The sequence below is a fragment of the Bos indicus x Bos taurus genome, chromosome 24 (assembly GCF_003369695.1).
Source record: "Bos indicus x Bos taurus breed Angus x Brahman F1 hybrid chromosome 24, Bos_hybrid_MaternalHap_v2.0, whole genome shotgun sequence".
Taxonomy (NCBI): Eukaryota; Metazoa; Chordata; class Mammalia; order Artiodactyla; family Bovidae; genus Bos; species Bos indicus x Bos taurus.
The window spans coordinates 48,858,044-48,877,962 of NC_040099.1; the positions used below are offsets into that span (position 1 = coordinate 48,858,044).

The 19,919-nt window shown below is 48.5% G+C and overlaps 1 protein-coding gene across 3 annotated transcripts in view; it reads right to left on the reverse strand.

Moving 5' to 3' along the window:
- Positions 1 to 238: 238 nt before the first annotated feature.
- Positions 239 to 19,919, reverse strand: part of DYM (dymeclin) — a 394,524-nt gene continuing 374,843 nt past the window's right edge. For all 3 annotated transcript variants that reach the window (XM_027526260.1, XM_027526261.1, XM_027526262.1), the window contains one exon: positions 239 to 2,484. In XM_027526260.1, coding sequence (XP_027382061.1) covers positions 2,335 to 2,484 — 150 coding nt within the window. In that variant the 3' untranslated portion in view covers positions 239 to 2,334. The remainder of the gene's footprint in view (positions 2,485 to 19,919) is intronic.

Sequence of the window (19,919 nt, forward strand, 5' to 3'; positions counted from 1 at the left end):
AGCTTGTTTGCACAGTGCCTTGAACTCTTAAGGAAAGGCGCTACTGCGAGGAGCACATTCTTTAAAAACAAACAACATGATAGACGACACACTGCAAAAACAGCTCTGTATCTTGGGCAAAATCAGATGTGAGTTTACATGCAAACACACAGTGAATGATCCTGTGTTGCCTCATTCTACATGTTTTTACTTTGTGGAAAATCGAAAAACTTTCTAAAGCAAATTAATGCAAGCATAATTCAAGTTTATCATTTTAAATTTATTGTCATGTAATAAATCTTTCACAAAAATAAAGAAAAGCCTCTGGAGGGTTTGCAGAGCTGAGGCAGTGATGCGGTGGTGTCTGGAGCGTGTGCTCGCATGCTGCCTCTGGGGCCGCAGCCCCAGCTGAACTTTTAGGCCCGTGAGGACCTCTACTGTGTGGTTGATTAAGAGCTGGGGGCGGGGGAGGACACTGTTGGAGAGTGGAGCTGTGGGGGCGCCCGGGGAAGAGACTGCGTCGCTCCCCTGTCAAGGCTCTCTTGGGTTTGCCCTGTGGCCGAGTGCTGGGGACTCCAGGCCTCCTGTGGGCAGAACTGACAGGCCTGCAGCCCAGTGACTGTCCCACGCCACTGCACGCTCCTCAGCCTCTTAGGACAGTGCTGGGGTCCTACCAGGGGCTCCTCTGTGCCACGTGACCCTTTCAAATAGCTGTGTTTTGGTTTAAAGGAAAGGAAGCAGATCAGAACGCTTGGGAAACAAATTAAAGCTACGTATCACGCTTCCATAGAGGAAATATAAATAACTGCGGCCTGAAATGGGCATCCAGTATTTTCCCCTTTTTGATTGGAGGACTCCGCCTTCCACCTTCACACTGCCTCCCCCACAGGCCAGATTAAGCAGAAGCCCTTCACAGGCCTCACCTGCTGGTCTGAGGCCCTGTCTGTGACCTTCAGGGAAACCCCAGGGTCCCAGCCACTGGTGGAGACTCTCAGGGGCCTGAGGCTGAGGAGGCAGCAGCCAGACCGCACATCCATCCAGCGCCTCAGCCAGCCAGCCTCAGGGAGCTCTGGTCTCACCCCCGTCCTGCCGATGATGATACCGGCCGGCCTCGGATACTGCCGAGAGGACGGGCAGCAGGGCTTCTCGGGGGAACCACACAAAGGCGCGCTGGTGCCTCACGTTTCACCTTCCCAGGGCTCCGCGTGAGAGAAGATGGTCAAAGGGACTCTGGTCGCCAGCCCGGGGACAGGAGAGAAGCTTCTTCCGATACAGATTAGGCAACAGCAGGTTGGAATGGGCGCCTCCCATGCAGAAAAGCACGCAACTTTTGTGTCTTTGAGACTGAAACCAGGCCCAAAGGGGTGGCTGGGGGCCCAGAGCGGGGCCCTAAAGGCCCGTCCCTTCTGTCCTCGGTGCCCGTGGCTCTGCTCGGGGCAATCCTGGCGGCCTCGTCCCTCAGAGGAGCTCAGGAAGCCAGCTGTGGCTCAGGCTCACACAGGCCCCAGAAGAGTTTAAACAAAGTCAGAGATGGACAGGAAAACATGTCTTTCATCTCGTGTGGAACACTGTATTAATCAAATTGGTCTCCTTTTTCTACTGGTCTGGTTGAAGGAAAAAAGACTGCTTTCAAAATGAAGCTTTTCTTTTCCTAATGATTAATACAGAGAAGATTAACTTAATTTGTGCTAGACTCCAATTTAATTCAGCTATAGCTCAGAGGCCAAATCCACAGAAAAGCTAATCCAGGCTTCATGAGGAGGAGCCATTTCTTTCTTTGAGGAAAAGATGTGGAGGATCTAGAGGCTTGTATCCAACTGCCCAGGCTTCCATCACGGGTCCTCTGAAAGGCCACTACACACATACACGGCTTCGTTTCCTTATTAATTCCTGTCCTTTCATCTTTTCAGATTGATATTTCTCAATGTTGAAACACAAACACACCACACACACACACTCTCAGAACAAAAATCCTGAGCATGCAAAAAAGAAAAGAAAAAGAAGTATGCACTGGTAAAGTGTTGTGTGCCTAAGGCATCAGGTTTCCTGGAAAAGCTGTAGATTTTTGGTTTAGAAATAAGATTGCATGTGAAATAGCTGGTTTTTACATTTATTACGGTTGCGTACCCCCTCCCACTTTTTGCACTATAATCTAAACCGAGTGATCTACTGCCAACTGGCACCGATTCTCCAAACCCACGTGCGCAAGGGAAACACGCCTGTGTGATCCTCTTTAATAGAAGACGCACCAGGGAATCTGTCTACCTCCGTTCCCCAGAAAGAACATAAGCAGAAGGGCTGCGGCTGGAGGCGGGTGGAGGCCGGGTCGGGTAGGGGGCGGGGAACGGGCCGCTCTCAGTCGGAATCCATCGTGAACAGCTGGATGTCCTGTGGGTTCCAGTAGACGCCTACTGCCGAGTTGTACACCAGGGACCAGACGTAGGGGATAAAAAACTCCTCAGGCTGCTCCTCTTCCACATATTTGAATTTCAGTTCTGGAAATTTCTGCAACAAAAACAAGATGAGGCGATCAATCTCAGAGGCCTGTGTGAGAGCAGCAGGAGTTTGTACACGGTGTGTGGGGGGCGCAGGGGGCCCATCTCCCCTGACAGGGCAGGGGGCCTGGGAGCCCTGGGCCACAGAACCAGCCTCCTGATGATCCCCTGGAGGCCGGGTGAATCCCCCGCGGGAAGGGCACACAAGTCCACCGGCCCTGGTCAGGGACATCAGCGTGCTGAGAGCAGCAGGGCCCGGACAGGTCACGAGGCGAAGCGAGAGACATCAGGCGGGAAAGCAGGCCCTGCCCAAGGCAGACAGTGTTCAAGCAGAGACTGTTGCGTGGCTGGAGTCCCGTTGGCTGCGTCTCCTTGAGACGCCTCCCCTCTCAGGGCTGAGTCACCTTGGAGGCAAGGACGTCCCCCTCCACAGCTCCTTGGCCTTGACTATGCGGGCTGGCAGCACCATGGACCCGGGCGGACGTGGCGGGTGGGGGCACTCCAGCCCTGCGGAGCGGGCAGCAGAGGGGAGCCTGGCTCTGCCATGCTTCCGGGCGGCCTGGCTGCACTCTGCAGTGCCGGGTGAGAAGGAAGAACACGTGCAGATTCCTGGAAGTGGCACTTTCACCGCAGTGTTTCACCAGGATTGGGCTTCTCATTTTCTAATCTTACTCCTGGTCTATTATTCTAGCCAGGGCAGGGGAAGTGATGTCCTCCCACCTCTTTGGCAGCCAAGGAGCCTGGGGTCCCCAAAGGTCCCTGGTGGGGCTGCTTTCCAGGCCAAGATGATATCAGCAGGAGTGGCTGCAGTTTGGTGACCTGTGTCCCAGGTGGGGCGGGGACAAGGGGCAAGTGTCCCAGAAGGTCGAGGGGAGGGCTGAGAGAGAGAAGGGAGATGCACACACAGAACGCATGGCCCACGAGAGCAGGGATTCGGAATTCACCGTGTTTGCGGCTGTGTCCCCTTAGAGAGTGGTCAGACACTTAACAAATGATTTGATGTATGACTCAAAGAAGCAATCAACCACATAAGGACCAGCTACGTCCCAGACACAATGGTGAATGCTTCACGTGTATTATGGTGGTCAATCTCCCTTAGTGAGTCACTCATTCATTACGCTATTGCTTGAATGTCTGCTCCTCTGCACACCAGGCAGTGTGTGCATCAGGGCCTCAGGATGCACAGTCCCTGTCCTCACAGAAGGGTCCTTCTCATGGAGCAGAGGGACAAAGAAGCGGCAGCCACAGAACAATGATAACAGAGTACAGTAAGTCCCCTACATATGAATGAGCTCTGTTTCGAGAACACGTTTGTAAGTCCAACCAAGTTAGCCTAGGTACACACCTGCCACGACTGGCTACCTAGTGCTGTGATGTAATAGATTCATGATACTTCTCAGACAAACGATATAGGACAAACCCCCAACACAAAGGAAAGATTTTTAATCTTACAGTTCAGTGCTTTGAAAAACACAGTCGTATAGTGCAGCTGGCACACAGGGGCTGGCACCGAGTGACCAGCAAGAATTACTGGCTGCAGGAGGGAGAGGAGGTGGGAGATGGCCGAGCTGAAGGATCGTCAGCAACAGGAGATGGAGGGCGAGCTGCAATTTCACTTCTGCCTGATGTTGATCGAATGCATCTCTGAAAGTTTGAAACTTGAAGGTTTGTATGTAGGGAACTTACTGTCGTAAGAAGGGAGTTCCACTACGGAAGGACTAGTGGCTACAGAGGCCTTCGGGAGGTGGAGCGGCAGCCAGGTGAAGAGGGAAGCGAGCGCCTGCTGAGGGACAGCAGGCAAGGAAGGCATGAGGCGCTTTTTGCTGGAAGCAAGAAGAGGGACAGTGGGGGAGCCAGCCCTGGGGAGCAGGCCCAGAGGGGAGGATGGAGTCGCATGAAGAGTCCTGGCCTCCACTCAAAGGTCCTTCAAAACCTTTGAAGGGTCTCAGAAGGGGGCTTGATGGGGGAGACTTTGTGCGGGGACCACTTGATCACAGAGTGGAGAACTAGAGGGCACTGGAGGGGACAAGGCCTGGTCCAGGTGAAGGGCAAATGAGCCTGAACTAAAATGAGTTAAAAATTTGTAAACAAAAAGTGAGGGTGTCGGGGGAGGGGTGGTGGTGGTAGGTGGTGGGTTAGGGGCTAAGAGGGGGGAGGGAGTAAGGGAGTGACACACACGGAGTTCCCTGGTGGCTCAGACAGCAAAGAATCTGCCTGCAATGTTGGAGACTTGGGTTTGATCCCTGGGTTGGGAAAAGCCCCTGATGGCTACCCACTCCAGTATTCTTGCCTGGAGAACCCCAAGGACAGAGGAGCCTGTTGGGCTAAAGTCCATGGGGTCACAAAGAATTGGACACGACTGAACGACTAACATTTTCACTTTTTCACTTTCACACGGAGTTAGAGATTTTTCAGATAACCTGTGCAGTGATTAAGACTAAACATCTAAATACTGGATCCTCAGAGTTCCAGAATGATGACTGTGGGGGGGGGGGGGGGTTAAGCAGGAAATGCTTTGTGGCAAGTAGAGTTTTGAGTTAAATTTTAGTAAAATGTATAGGAAATCATGGAAACGAGGGTCCTCTGGTAATGGCTGTTACCTCAGCATACCACGATGGCACAGTCCCCATCTGTTATAGCTTTAATGGAAACCAACTTTATTCTACGGCTCCCAGGGCATCAGTAAATACAGTCTATACACAAATGGGATTTATAAGCGGCCCAGACTTCAGCCCTACCTACCGCTATATCCGCCCTCATACATTTTATCCCATACTGTGCAAAATGATTCAGGTTTAATGCAAACCCAGGCCTTTCAGGGCACCAGTGTTTCCGAATCAGTTCTCTCCTCTCCTCAGTGCAGGCTAACGGTCTCGGTGTGCACTGAGGGCCGTGTTGGTTCTGGTGCACGGGGACAACTTCTTCCGCTGGGCTCAGGGGGCCAGTCTGGTAGACAAAGCACGAGCAGCGGGGGACGCGGCACTACTTCTGGCACTTACTGGTCTGACTGGAATTCAGTCAGTCCCCCGGCTTTCCATCCTGCGGGATTCCTCCCGCCCTGGGCCCACAGTCTTTGGGCGTGCCACAGATGCTCAGCAGCTGGGTGGTCTCTGGGGACCGGGCATCCTTGATGAGCCTCCTCACGTGCTCTGCGTTGCTTCTGGCCTGGCACGGAGTTCTCAGGTATGGGGACAGGGTTCGTGGAGGTGGCAAAAGGTCTTTGTCATGGAACCGGGTGTTTTATAGGTAGCAGCACAATGATCTTCTTTTCCATGAAAAACCTGCATCTGTAGCAACAGGGTGCACTGAGCGGCTGCCACCAACCGAGCACTCCCTGAGCACCAGGCCGGTCTAGAAGCTCCCCTGACGTGTCGTGGTCAGTCACCACGGTGTCCTGGCGAGGCCCATGTGGCCAACTCCACAGACGAAAGGTGAGGTGGGGCCTGGAGCAGCTGATTGGCCCGTTTCAGGTTACACAGCATGTGGGGAGGAGTCAGGACTGGAGTCTGGGTCTGACTTGGTGGGAAAGTCTGACAAGAGATCCCACAGTCAGCCAACTGCTCTGTCCCAGATCCAGTTCTCCAAGGCTCCAGGGGCCCTTTCACTGTATGGATAGAGCCTAGCACACACACTGCTGGTCCTGAAAGACATGACCAACCCCACAGTGATGTCAGGCATCAAAAAAGTGGGGCTTCCCTGGTGGTCCAGTGGTTAAGAATCCACCTTGCAATGCAGGGGACACCGGTTCAGTCCCTGGTCCGGGAAGCTCCCCATGCCTTGGAGCACGTAAGTTCGAGAGCTACAACTACTGAGTCCAAGTGCAGCCCCCACTGCAGCCTGCACACCTAGAGAAGCCGCCGCGATGAGAGGCCCACAGGCCTCAACAGGAAGACAGCCCCCGCTCTCTGAAACTAGAGAAAGCCCCCACACAGCAGTGAAGACCTAGCACAGCCAAAAAAAAAAAAAAAAAAAGAACCAAGAAAGTATGGTGGACTGTGTGTGTGAAGAAGAAATAAGCTTCACCCTCTAATAATGAGGATGCAAGTCCTAGCTCTCGGAGTGGCCTCAGCTCTAGAAAACCTTTAACACTGTCTTGGAGGGGAGGGAGTGGGCCGGGGGCTCAGAGGTGGCGGCTTGAAACCTGCCCCCCAACACAGCAATGTCTCTTTCAGCTGGAATAATAGCATCCCACATTTTCAAGTGGGAATGTCACCAATACGATGCATTTCTGGTTGTTAGTGACAAAAATGACTAAAAGACGTGAAGCCTTTTCTCCATCAAGTGACTATTCAGGGGTTTTCCTATGAAGGCAGGCCTCAGGAAAGGACATGAGGCAGCTTACCCGAGACCGCTTTCTGTCCCTCCAGGGAGGGTGGGATGGAAATAAAATGAGCAAACTGCTTTCTCAAGAATTCCCTCCAATTAAATAAAAGAAACTTAGGCAAGAGCTGCTCAGTGGGATGGCACTGCATTCATGTGCTGGCACCAAGTCTACTTGCCCTCATGGTTTTGGGGAAACTCTGACGACTCTTGCGTTAGGACGAGTCATGAGTCAAACGTTGCCTTTAGGTCACACGCAGCTGGGCCAGATCCAGGAAAAGGCCATCAGGAGAAGCGCCTGGCACCCCCCACAGCTTCCCTTTCTAACACCTGGTAGAAACGAAGCTGAAAATGCCTTGTTTTTATTTTTGCGCGAGTTTACTTCAAAATAATCCATCTCACTCTGGAGAGAGTAGTATACAAAACCTGCATGTAGGATAATACCCAGGTGAATATCCATAGATAATAGTACATAAAAGTAATATGAAATACTATAAAGCTTACTTGACAACAGCAGACATGTATTTCATTACAAAGTTTTTCAAGCTGATCAATGATTATACAAGTTCTCCATCAAAGCTTAATCAATTCTGAGATTATGGATAACATTTATAGCTACCGTAACTGATTACCTATTACATGGCAGGCATGTTCAAACACATGACATATAGTTACTCATTTAATCTTTGAAGTAACTAGAAAAAGCATCTGAAAAACAGGCACATGATCTGAGTTCTAGCCCCAGCTTTTCCCATCCATCCATCCATCCATCCATTCATTTATTCAGCAAAACTTCCTGAGAGCCTACTGTGTAGCAAGCACAGTACTAATAACATAGCTGTAAATAAGATGTGTATAATTTCAGCATTTAAGAGCTAAGAGTCCACTCATGATTAGCCAGGTGACTTGGGAAAAGTCTTGTATCCTCATTCCGACTTAGGCTCTTAAAAGATAAGAGTTTACTCTACTCTGAGATTTTGAATTTAACCATTCTGTTTACTTCACATAAATGAGATTAAGTGCCTAATACAGATGAAGCACTCAATAAATGTTGGCTATTATTACTGACATTAAAGTGACATGCAAATGTAAGGTATTTAAAATGCTTTTATTTTAGAACTTTTAGTAAGAAAATTCAAAGTCTAGAAATACCACCTTTGGCCTTGTCCTAAGCCCATTTCTCATATTTTACCCACGTGGACATTTCTAGCCTGGCAACCCCATTTCCTGACTGTTAATACTAATAGAAACATAAAGAACCTGAGCCTTCCCACATAAAAACCTGGGAAATGCACTGACAAATGGCTTAAAAGCGACAGACTTCTCTTCATTAACGTTTTTAAAGAACAAAGTTTGGTCACAGCAAAGGTAGGTTCTGAAGAATGGCCTTCTGTCTGTCTGGATCCTCACTTGTTGAATCGAGAGCTGTATAAACAAATGCATGCCTTCCTGTCTGTGCATGTCCCTGTGCTGCAGCTAGTTAGCCGGAAGGGAGGTGGGGCTTGGCTCTGAGGGGAGTTTAGAGCCATCCTGATGAGAAGAGAGGGGTCACCTCGAAGCTATATTTGACATCAGTCTCCCTGGATAATTCTGTGGCAAATGCAACAACCTCCAACAGGGGTGTGGCGTCTAGCTCCGAGAGGACACGGCTGGAGAGGCTGCGGTGGCCAGGAGTGGGGACGCCAGGCCTCCTGTTAGCTCACAGAGCCCACCCAGCAGGGGCGCTCTGAGGAAGGGACACACCGAGGGTGCCCAGGGCCCAGGGTCGTGGGTCACTTCACCCATGACTACCCACTAACCAGCAGCACCTCTCAGCTCGTTGGCTGGTCTCCTTCACAGCCATCGGGGTTGAGCTTGCATATGTGTTCGTTCACTTGGGTGCCATCTGTTCCCCTCCAGAACGCAGGCCGCAGGGAGGCAGGGCCCTCGCTAAGACGACAGCATCTAGCACGCCACGGACAATGAGGACACGTTTGCTGAACAACGAATTAAATGAACGAGTGCATGCCTTCAACTCTACACATAACCCTGTGACATACGACTATTAACTATGTTGAATGGATAAGACAACCAAGGCTCAAAAGGACAAATAAGACGCCAAAGAGGACAGAGCTAGGAAGTGGAGGAGCTGGAGGCCAAACAAAACTACACCTCTCCCCTGCGCGCCCCTCAGAGTCGATAGGGACCCAGCTGTGTGTTTGTTTAAAATGTCTACATCCCACACGGACGGGGGGTTTTCACGTCTCTCTAGTAATGATAAAGAACCTCAAGCATTTCTTTCGCGTTTCCAGCCGCTAAGTCACTAGCCCTCTGTGCTTGAGCATCCTCACGGGAGTGGACGGGACTGCTCCCCAGCTCTGGAGCCCAGGTGGCCCGGGGCTGGGGGTCAGGAGGCGTCGGCCCTCTCCTGGCTCGGCCACTGGCAGGCTGAGCTGCATGGGGCAAGTCACAGCGTTTCTGCAGGACTCAGTTCTCTCGCCTTGTAGAAAATGAAGGGCCCTGGGCTTCTTCTGAGTCTCCTAGGTGTGACTTTATGAGATGACCCCAGTAAGGGCTCCACTTTGGGATTCTCTGCATGCCCCCCAGGCTCTGCTGGGTCCACCTGGAGAAAAGGGCTGGATGAGTTGGGTTGAGGGACAGCCCTCAAGTCAAGCACTTGCAGGCTGCCACTCAGCCAGGCATCACCTGGGGGCAGTCTCAGCGGAGAGGGTCAATATCTGAAGGTTCCTGAGCTGTCCTGGGGGCTGACAACAGTTGGGTTTTAAAGGCTAAGACTCCTCAAATGCTTAACAATCAAGACACACATGAGGCTGTGGTTGGCCTGCTGAGGTCTGAGAGCTCGTGGCTAAGTGGGCTGAGGTCCCAGGCGTGGCTGCTTCCATGGAGTGTGTGCCACTGGACACAGGGCAACCTAGAGAGCAAGCAGAGACAGAGGGGCACGGACACATTTCTGTTACTAGCAAAACCCAAACACTGCAGACAGTACACGCTCACGGCCCTCGAGTTCTAGTACCAGCTCTTCCCTCCTCAAGGGAACAAGTGGGCTGAGGGTTATTTGCTTGAAATTTTTCACCAGCACTTAAAAGGTTCAGAAAAGGGGGATAAAGCATAAACAGTAAGAAAAACAGAGCATTTTCTCCAGGATTGGCTATAACAAAACAAACGTAACAAAGCACAAGGTAAAAAGCTTTCTCTTTCCTGCAATGAGTTGTTTTTAAGACAGTGTACTGGGAAGATTTTAAAAGGGCGAATAATAGGCATAAATCATAAGAGTTTGGAAAACACCATTCAGTCAGTCTGACTGAATGGGAGCATAGCCTCTGCATAACGAACCCTGTCCAAGGAGCACCGAATTTGACACCCTTCCCAACGTCTCCCTGTCTATCGAGTCGGAGAGCGAGCCCACCTGGGTTGAGACTGAAACAGACATTCTTAAAAAAATGTGCTCCTCTAAAAGAGATCTGTAGATGGTGATTGCAGCCATGAAATCAAAAGACGCTTACTCCTTGGAAGGAAAGTTATGACCAACCTAGATAGCATATTCAAAAGCAGAGACATTACTTTGCCAACAAAGGTCCGTCTAGTCAAGGCTATGGTTTTTCCAGTGGTCATGTATGGATGTGAGAGTTGGACTGTGAAGAAGGCTGAGTGCCGAAGAATTGATGCTTTTGAACTGTGGTGTTGGAGAAGACTCTTGAGAGTCCCTTGGACTGCAAGGAGATCCAACCAGTCCATTCTGAAGGAGATCAGCCCTGGGTGTTCTTTGGAAGGACTGATGCTAAAGCTGAAACTCCAGTACTTTGGCCACCTCATGCGAAGAGTTGACTCATTGGAAAAGACTCTGATGCTGGGAGGGATTGAGGGCAGGAGGAGAAGGGGACGAAAGAGGATGAGATGGCTGGATGGCATCACTGACTCGATGGACACGAGTTTGAGTGAACTCCAGGAGTTGGTGATGGACAGGAAGGCTTGACATGCTGCAATTCATGGGGTCACAAAGAGTCGGACACGACTGAGCAACTGAACTGAACTAAAAGAGATGCTGGGAAAGATTAAAGGCAATAGGAGAAGAGGGTACAGAGAATGAGACAGTTGGATGGCATCACTGACTCAACGGACATGAGTTTGAGCAAATTCCGGGAGAAAGAGTGAAGGACAGGGAAGCCTGGTGTGCTGCACGCAGTCCACGGGATCGCAGAAAGTCAGATACGACTTCACAGTTGAACAGCAACAACAACAATACTCTTAGAACTCTGAGAGCTAAGGAAAAGAAAGACAAAAAGCTCTATTCACACTAAAGACACTGGGGACACATTTTGTTAAGATTCAGCCCAAGAAATGTCATAGTCTGAATGTCAGATCAACAACCTAGAAAAAGTCACTTTTTCCTCTGCTCTTTTCTCGCCTGTGAAGAACGCTAATGCCATCCTGCGCGGGCTCAGGGAGGCCCAGGTTCCTCACTTGAGAGCATCTTCACTCCTGACCCGGTCAGCAGGGCCCAGGCCACCGGGCTCTTCCCTACTCTGAAGCCGTCCTCCCCCTGTCTACCTCATCTCCTTTTTTGCCTTCTAAGGCCCCTCTTTGGGCCTCAGTGAGGGACTCCTGGGTAGATGGGCTTGAGAACCCACTGAAGATCCGGGAAAGCAGAGGAGGGGGCTCTGGGGGGGATGGGGGCTTTGGTGTGACAGTTATGGCAAGAAGGGGTGAGGAGAGGGTGGGGAGCTGGTCACCGCAGGCCCAGGCGTTCACCCATCTCCTTCTGAGACAGTTGTGACTCAGCTCAACAAGGAGGGAAAACCCATCTCTCAAGCTCAGGGCTTGGTCTCAATCCAAAGCTACTTACAACAATCTTGTTGTTTTGACTTTTGGAGCCAGAGGTAATGCTAGACTCTCTCGAGTTTGGCCGGAATGTTTTTTATCAGCTCCAGTGAATCAACCCACCGCAGTGGGACATCCGGACGCCCAGCCCAGAGACAAAGCAAAGGTCTGATTTGGTGGTTGAGACTCGGGTGTAATAAGCAGACCAAACGCTTTAAAGACTGTCTCTGCTGTCAGCCATGTGATCTGGTGGAAACCCACAGGAAGTTCAGTGAACAGATGTAGGGCTCAACTGCAATAATTTTATTACCGCAAAAGTTCAATGGAGTTTTCCCCCTTCCACCATTTATATAGATAGCATCAGAAACTCTAGCAAGTCCCTGGCGTGGCTCCAGAAAGTTTAGTGCGATTTAAAATCAAACAGCTAGACAGCACATTACAGAAAATTCTTTCAAAGACGGTATCAAGCCTCTGAATAGACAAGTGATGGGTGATGGCTGGCAACAAGGCAGCCCGTCACTACTGGGAGATGGTGTGGCACGGGGTGGGAGAGGTGAGTCGCTGCCAGTGGCATGCCCCGGGGCGGTGGTGGTCAGGTTCTGTGCACATGGAAAGCAAACTGATTTCAAGATCCTCGTCGTAAGATATCCCGGTAGGCATTTACACACAATTATTTCATCGAGCGGTGAACTGGGGATGAAGAACCAGTTTCCCTACTATGCCTTCCCTGATTTAATCTCACTGTCTAATGTTGGGTCCCTCAGGAATGGGTCCTTAAACTAAACACAGGAGGTGAGCGCCAACTCTATATAAAGCATTACACTTGGAGGAAAGGAGGAAAGGAAAAGGAATAATTGCTGCTCCTCTAACAGGGGGATAAGTTAGCAGGAGGAATAAGAATGGTGGGAGCATGACATAAGATGCAAGGGACGTGCCCCAGGCAGACTGGCTAACACTGGGGTCAGACGACCGTGGGTGGGCTTGAATGGCAAGCTCTACGAGAAGCATCCATATGATCAATTCAGCTAAATTACAATCTGAACAACCTGAACTTCAGGCTCTTCTTTGTGTGATGGAATCCACCGTAAATGGATCAAATATTATTGTTAACTGACATAAAGGAGATAAGCACTGGCCTGTGAAAAACAGCAACACTGGATGTGGAGCAGTCCTATTTTGTGCAAATTAGTTTCAAAGTGAATGAAAAACTAAATTCAAAGTATAGAAAATTAGAAGGGGTCATGTGTTTTTACTTTAATCTAATTTTATTTTTGGGGACTTCCCCGATAGCTCAGTTGGTAAAGAATCCATCTGCAACGCAAGACTGGGGTTCAATTCCTGGGTTGGGAAGTTCCGCTGGAGAAGGGATAGGCAACCCTCTTCAGTATTCCTGGGCTTCCCTGGTGGCTCAGGTGGTAAAGAACCCACTTGCAATGAAGGAGACCTGGGTTGGATCCCTGGGTTTGGAAGATTCCCTGGAGAAGGGAAAGGCTACCCACTCCCATATTCTGGCCTGGAGAATTCCATGGACTGTATAGTCCACAGGGTCACAGAGAGTCAAACACGACTGAGTGACTTTCACTTCCGCCTGCACCGTGTGGGGTGCAGGATCGAATCCACATTCCCTGTAGTGCAAGCGTGAAGTCCTACCACTGGACTGCCAGGGAATTCCCTAAAGGGCCATTTATTAAAAATTATAAATTAAGAGGTACAAAGCTGACATGTCTGTCATGAGGTGGCTCAGAATACAGTCATGATACCTTGCATGTCTAAGCGCACGATGGCTGGCTACGCAGTGGGCACTTTTGGAATCTTCCTGGGAAGAAGAGAGCTACAAGGTGAGCAGGCATGCTAAGTCGCTCAGTGTCTGACTCTGCAACTCCATGGACTGTAGCCTGCCAGGCTCCTCTGTCCATGGCATTCTCTAGGCAAGAATACTGGAGTGGGTTGCTGTTTCCCTCCTCCAGCTGATCTTCGCAATCCAGGGATCAAACCTGCATCTGTCTCCTGCATTGGCAGGCAGGTTCTTTACCACTAGCGCCACCTGGGAGACCCAGGGTGAGTGGACACCTATGAATATTTTGAAAGCTCCGGCCAGAAGACCACCTCTGAGATTACAAGGGACACTAATGGCTCTGTGACTGGTGGCAAAACAAAACAAAACAAACTCTTAGGAAAAACAGAAAGATACAATATAAGATTGAGCCTATACTTGCGAAGAATTCTCCACCATCGCACCATCAGCCAGAATCTGAAGCCTGCTGGAGTCTGAAGTCAGACTCTCTCTCAGAGGTCCAGGTTAAAGGGGGTCATGAAATGGGGATGTCTTCCGTTTGAAATTTCTCTCTTTTTTCGGGAGAAGGGGCACTGGTAGGGCAGCCTGCAGGAGCAGGAAGGAAGAACAGGCTCTCCTGCTACAGGGAGAGTTTGAGACAGGCCTTGACAAGTGGGTACTGACCTGTAGGGGCTGGGGGGGGGCGCAGGGAGGAAGCTGGCATTGCTCGTGGCGAGACGTTGTGAGCAAACACTGAGGCTGACGACACACTTGCAGGCCTGGCAAGTTGTAGGGCCTGGACACAGGCTCCAAGGCCAGCAGCTGGGGATGCTGCTGGAAAGGAGGGATGAAGACAAGAGGGGCCTCGAGGGCTGGGACAACACATCGATTCATTCAGTGTGCCTAGAATTGAGAGAAGAGGCACGCTGGGGATAGATATTTCTAATGTAAACATCATTAACTCTGAGATGGCAGTTGAAGTTGCCAAGTGTGTAAACTCAAGAAGACTGAGCTGCAGTACTGAGTACTGACTGAGTATTGATTGAGTATTGTAGTATTCAAAACCCTGTTCTAAAGGCAAATCAATTTGAATACAGAAGACCGGGAGAAGAATGTTTTGATTCCATGGTAGGAGATGAAGGGTAAAAGTTAAGAATTCACTGGCAGAACTTCTTGGCTGAAAGCCAGCCCAGAGGGGAGCCACAGATGACTGGAAAAGTGTATTCTTCCTGCAGTGGGCTCCTTATTTTGGACAGGACTCAGATACCTAGGGCTTCCCTCATAGCTCAGTTGGTAAAGAATCTGCCTGCAATACAGGAAACCCTGGTCTGATTCCTGGGTTGGGAAAATCCACTGGAGAAGGGATAGGCTACCCACTCCAGTATTCTTGGGCTTCCCTTGTGGCTCAGCTGGAAAAAATCCATCTGCAATGAGGAAGACCTGGGTTCAATCCCTGGGTTGGGAAGATCCCCTGGAGAAGGGAACGGCTACCCACCCCAGTATTCTGGCCTGGAGAATTCCATGGACTGTAATAGTCCATGGGGGTCGCAAAGAGTCAGACACAACTGAGTGACTTTCACTTTCAGATACCTGGTTAAGAGAGTGAGACCCCAGGGGAAAAAAATGCATTACTAGGAAATAAAAGTCCAAGTAGAATAAAAGCTCCATGAGGGCAGGGATTTTTTTTCCCCCTACTGATGCATCCACCAGTGTGAAGATTGCCACGGACTTGAGAGAGATTTGCGGAGTGAATGAATAAACGAATGAATGAAGAGGTAAAAATTGCTGTTTGTAAAAAACTCAGAGTTATTGGCTGGGTGGGGGTGGGGTGAGGTGGGTGGGTGGCAGATTCCCCTGGTAGCTCATCTGGGAAAGGATCCACCTGCCATGCAGAAGAACCTGGTTTGATCCCTGGGTTGGGAAGTTCCCCTGGAGAAGGGATAGGCTACCGATTCCAGTATTCTTCGGCTTCCCTGTTGGCTCAGATGGTAAAGAATTCGCCTGCAATATAAGAGACATGAGTTCGATCCCTGGGTTCGGAAGATCCCCTGGAGGAGGGCATGGCAACCCACTCCAGTATCCTTGGCTGGAGAATTCCCATGGACAGAGGAGCCTGGTGGGCTGCAGTCCGTGAGATTGCCAAGAGTCCAGTATGACAAAGCGGCTAAGCATTTTGGGGAGGTGGGGGACAAGAGGGAAAAATTGAGTCCTGTACACTGGATGAGTCAGGGGAATAACTGCTCAATTTATTTGGGACAAAATGAGCCAGATTAATTTGAGATGCAAATGAACTGACTTACTGGGATTTGGGGGCAATACTTAACAAACTCAATAGATTAACTTACTTCTCAAACTACCTGTTCTCCTTGCTCACCACCATCCTACCACCATCATAATCTGGCTTACCTAGGAAACTGGATCCTGGATAATGGATGACATTAATATAGATAGTCACGGTCATATTTTATATTTCAATATATACCTAATTATGGAAAATAAACGAGTTCATAAACATGCGCTAGTCATGAACCGACACATAATATGTGACTGGAAAAAAGTTCATTTTTAATGAGTCCTTTACTTTTTCCTTTTGTCAACACTATAGTATGGTTTTTAAAACGGGGGAGGATAAGGCCTTAAAATGTAAACAGTAAGTCCTAGTTAGTGTGTCTGTGATAATATTTCTTTATACTTTTTTTTTTTTTTTCAGATTAATATGTGAATTAAGAGGGAGTGGGAGATAGAGATTTTGGAGAAAGATTCTGAATCCTGTTTAGACAAATTCTGGCAAAGCAAGGATCTTCGCCATGTCTGAAATGTCACATGTGGGTGACACGTGGTGGCTGTGGGGACAAAGACACAGAAGAGGCTTTGCTGGCATTCCCCAGACAGACTGAGGTGCCTCTGAGTGAGAGAGAGTCTCTGTGATTATGTTAGGCGAGAAGACACTCTTTACCACAGTATGTCAGAGAGATCTGGAAAGAGAATTCCAACTAAGATGAACGCAGAGGTAAGAAGTTGTCTTTAATTTCTTAAGAGTTATCTCCTTTGAACATTCTTAGGATTTAAGTTATAAGCAAATGTGACAGTTTTTCAAAGCCTTCTTAAAAAGTCTTGCCTGAATTATTTCTTAGCAGGAAGTTAAAACAAGTCTCTGATAATCAATATCCCTATGTATCCACTATATAGGAGAATTTTTCCCCTCTGCTTATGGAAAGAATAATCTATTCCCAGTGTTCTATGAAAAGCCTGTGGTTGCTAAACCAATTATGCTTTCTTCAATCTACTTGGAGAAAATTCCACTTAAATCCCATGATTCTAAAGGCCAGCATTTCACAACCTAAAGTTCAGTCTCAGTGCTTCCCATGGCTATCTTTCCCAGTGACGCAAGTATGATCCATCAATGGATGAACCACATCTGTGACTTCCTGTCAGATGCTAAGTCCTGGACCTGTGGTTACTCCAACATTCGTGATCAATGAATTAAAAGCACAAAATGAGGTTCGTTTCCTTCTCCACAATCATGAGGACTAATAAAGGGAATGAGGAAACTGAGAGGAAAGGGAACCGAAGCAGAATGCTCCAGAAAATTCCTAATAATCCTGTTTGTTGTTAGGAAGTGAGTCTGCCTTAGATTCCACTCAGTGACGGTTATGCCACTGTGAGACAGAGCTATCTAGAAAATGGGCACTCCCAGCTTCAATTAGACAGGCCTAGGTCACCTAGAAAAATCTGTATTACTTTCCTGGACCTCATTGACACTATGGGATCCTAGAATCACACAATGTTAGCACTAGAAGAGACTCTCAATTTTAAAAAGAAGGTACAAAATCCCCACAAAAATCCTTAACAGTTATAAGGTCCACCAAGTTAACTGAAATTCATATTAAATGACTATACATTGATTTCCTCAAGAAACTGTGCTAATATAGGGAACATATTCATCATCTTAGTCCAAAACTCCCTTAGACTTGGGCTTGTTCCCTTTGGGGAAGCCATTGACACTGCCTCAAAATTAAAAAAAAAATGCTATTGATAAAATAGTTGTGTTTTTATCCCCCTGAAGCCAGTAAACATATTATCAAATGATTGAAAAGTTTGATTTGGTATGATGCATCACATTGTAAGGGGTTTCCCTGGTGGCTCAGATAGTAAAGAATCTGCCTGCAACATAGGAGATGCAGGTTCAATCTCTGAGTTGGGAAGATCCCCCGGAGACGGGAATGGCAACCCTCTTCAGTATCCTTGCCTGGAGAATCGCGTGGTCAGACAAGTCTGGCAGGCTACAGTCCACGGGGTCGCAAAGAGTCAGACACGACTGAGCAACTAAGGACACACAAACCACACTTAAGATACAGTCTCACTACGTAAAACAGCTATTAGTTGTGAGACACGCAATTCGTTGAAAACCCCAAGACAGGAGATAAGCAATGAATGCATCAGAATGAACTAACCGAAGCAGTTTGCTTAATTTTTCCCAAGGAAAACATGAACAGGAAGAAGCAAAGACAGAGCGAAGTGGGTGGTGGGGTATGTCTGTGCAGGGTGGTGGGTGGTGGTGGTGGAATGAGAGAAACACACAGGAGAGCTATGTGATTTGACCACTAGGACCAAAAATAAGACGGGGAACCTGTCCTACTGTACATTAAACTATAAAGCTGAAATAACTGACTGGCGTACTATCCTCCCTCTAATTTGGACCACCACAGATGTATATGATTTAGCACTTATACCTGCTATGTTATAATTACAGAAGAATTAACCAAAAAGCTGTATAAAATGGGTATTTTATGTATCTAGGGAATACATCCCTACGCATCTAGGGAATACAGGCTACATTTCATTTTACAGTGAAAAAAATGTGCTTGAGATTTAAATTTCCGAAAGTTTTGCAAGTTAAAGATGTATACACTTCAAAATGCGCACAACTCCACGAAAGGACCAGAGGCCCCTAACTTACCAGCCTTGTTCCTCTTCTCTTTCCATCCTGATCAACTGATCAGTCTGTCAGGTGGAAAACTTTATGGAGTATGGCAAGTATAAAGCAAAGTTCAGATGCTCACAGAGCTGAAAATCTAGTACGGAGACAAACTGTAAATGCACGAACTAAACATGTAAATATCCATCTCATTGTTAAATACCAAGAGTAGTGATACAGGCCGTGAACTGCTGTGAAGTTTCCAGCAGGAAGAGATGAATACATCTGTGTCTGGGACAGTCCCCGTGGAGGCAGGGGGACCTGGGCTGTTAAGGTAGACAAGAGGTGAGGAGACCACCACTTCAGGCAGGGACAGGCAAGGCAGCAATGAAGAGTGGGCTCAGGGGCTGGTGGGCAGAGAACATGGGGCCTGGGCTCAGAGTCTGAATGGTTCTCATTTTTCCTGGACTCTTCAGGCATCAGGGAGAGGGCTATAAAGCAGGTGAGGGGTGAAGTTTATTCAGACAACTGGGTGCTACAGATGGTGGTGCTAACAGTGACACTTACATGTGTGTGACTGTGTGTGTGTGTGTGAGTGAGAGACGTTTCCCCCAACAAACTACATCCATTTCTTCTCCCCACCCAAGTTAGAGAAATGAGATCTACTGACCAGCAGCATCGGTATCACCTCTTAGAAAATCAAATTCTTGGGTCCCAGAAATTCTGTGATTCAGGAAGGCAGAAGGGAAAGAATGACCTGAGAGAGAAAGAATTTCCATTCTGGAGGAGCCATATGAAGGAGCACAGGTTCTCAAGAATCAGGAAGAAGGATAGTGCAGAATGGCAAAGGGCACCCTCCCACAGGGGAGTTAGAAGGACAACCATGTATGGCTCCCTCAACTGGCACATGGGGATACTGAGGCCTTTAATAACAACCATTTATTTCATTATACAACAAAAGTCCACACGGTGGAAGCTATGGTTTTTCCAGTAGTCATGTAAAGATGTGACAGTTGGACCATAAAGAAGGCTGAGCACCAAAGAACTGATGCTTTCAAATTGTGGTGCTAGAGATGACTTTTGAGAGTCCCTTGAACAGCAAGGAGATCAAACCAGTCACTCCTAAAGGAAATCAATCCTGAATTGGAAGGACTAATGCTGAAGTTGAAGCTCCAATACTTTGGCCACCTGATGTGAAGAGCCGACTCACTGGAACAGACCCTGATGCTGGGAATGATTGAGGGCAAGAGGACAAGGGGACAACAGAGGATGAGATGACTGGATGGCGTCATCAACCTACTGGACATGAATATGAACAAACTTCGGGAGATAGTGAAGGACAGGGAAGCCTGGCATATTGCAGTCCATGGGGTCACAAAGAGTTGGACATGACTTAGCGACTGAACAACAACAATTTCAGATGGCAAGGCTACAATGTGGCAGAGACAACAAGAAATAAGCATTTGGGGTCACCGGGTAGGCTGGCCCTAAGACACAGACAGAAGCTGGGAACCATCTCTGTGGAGTCTGAAAACAAAGTGAAGGTAATAAGAGAGAAAAAAAGGGAAAGGATGGAAAAAAAAATTGTGCTTCAAGATGATCTAATCTTCCATTG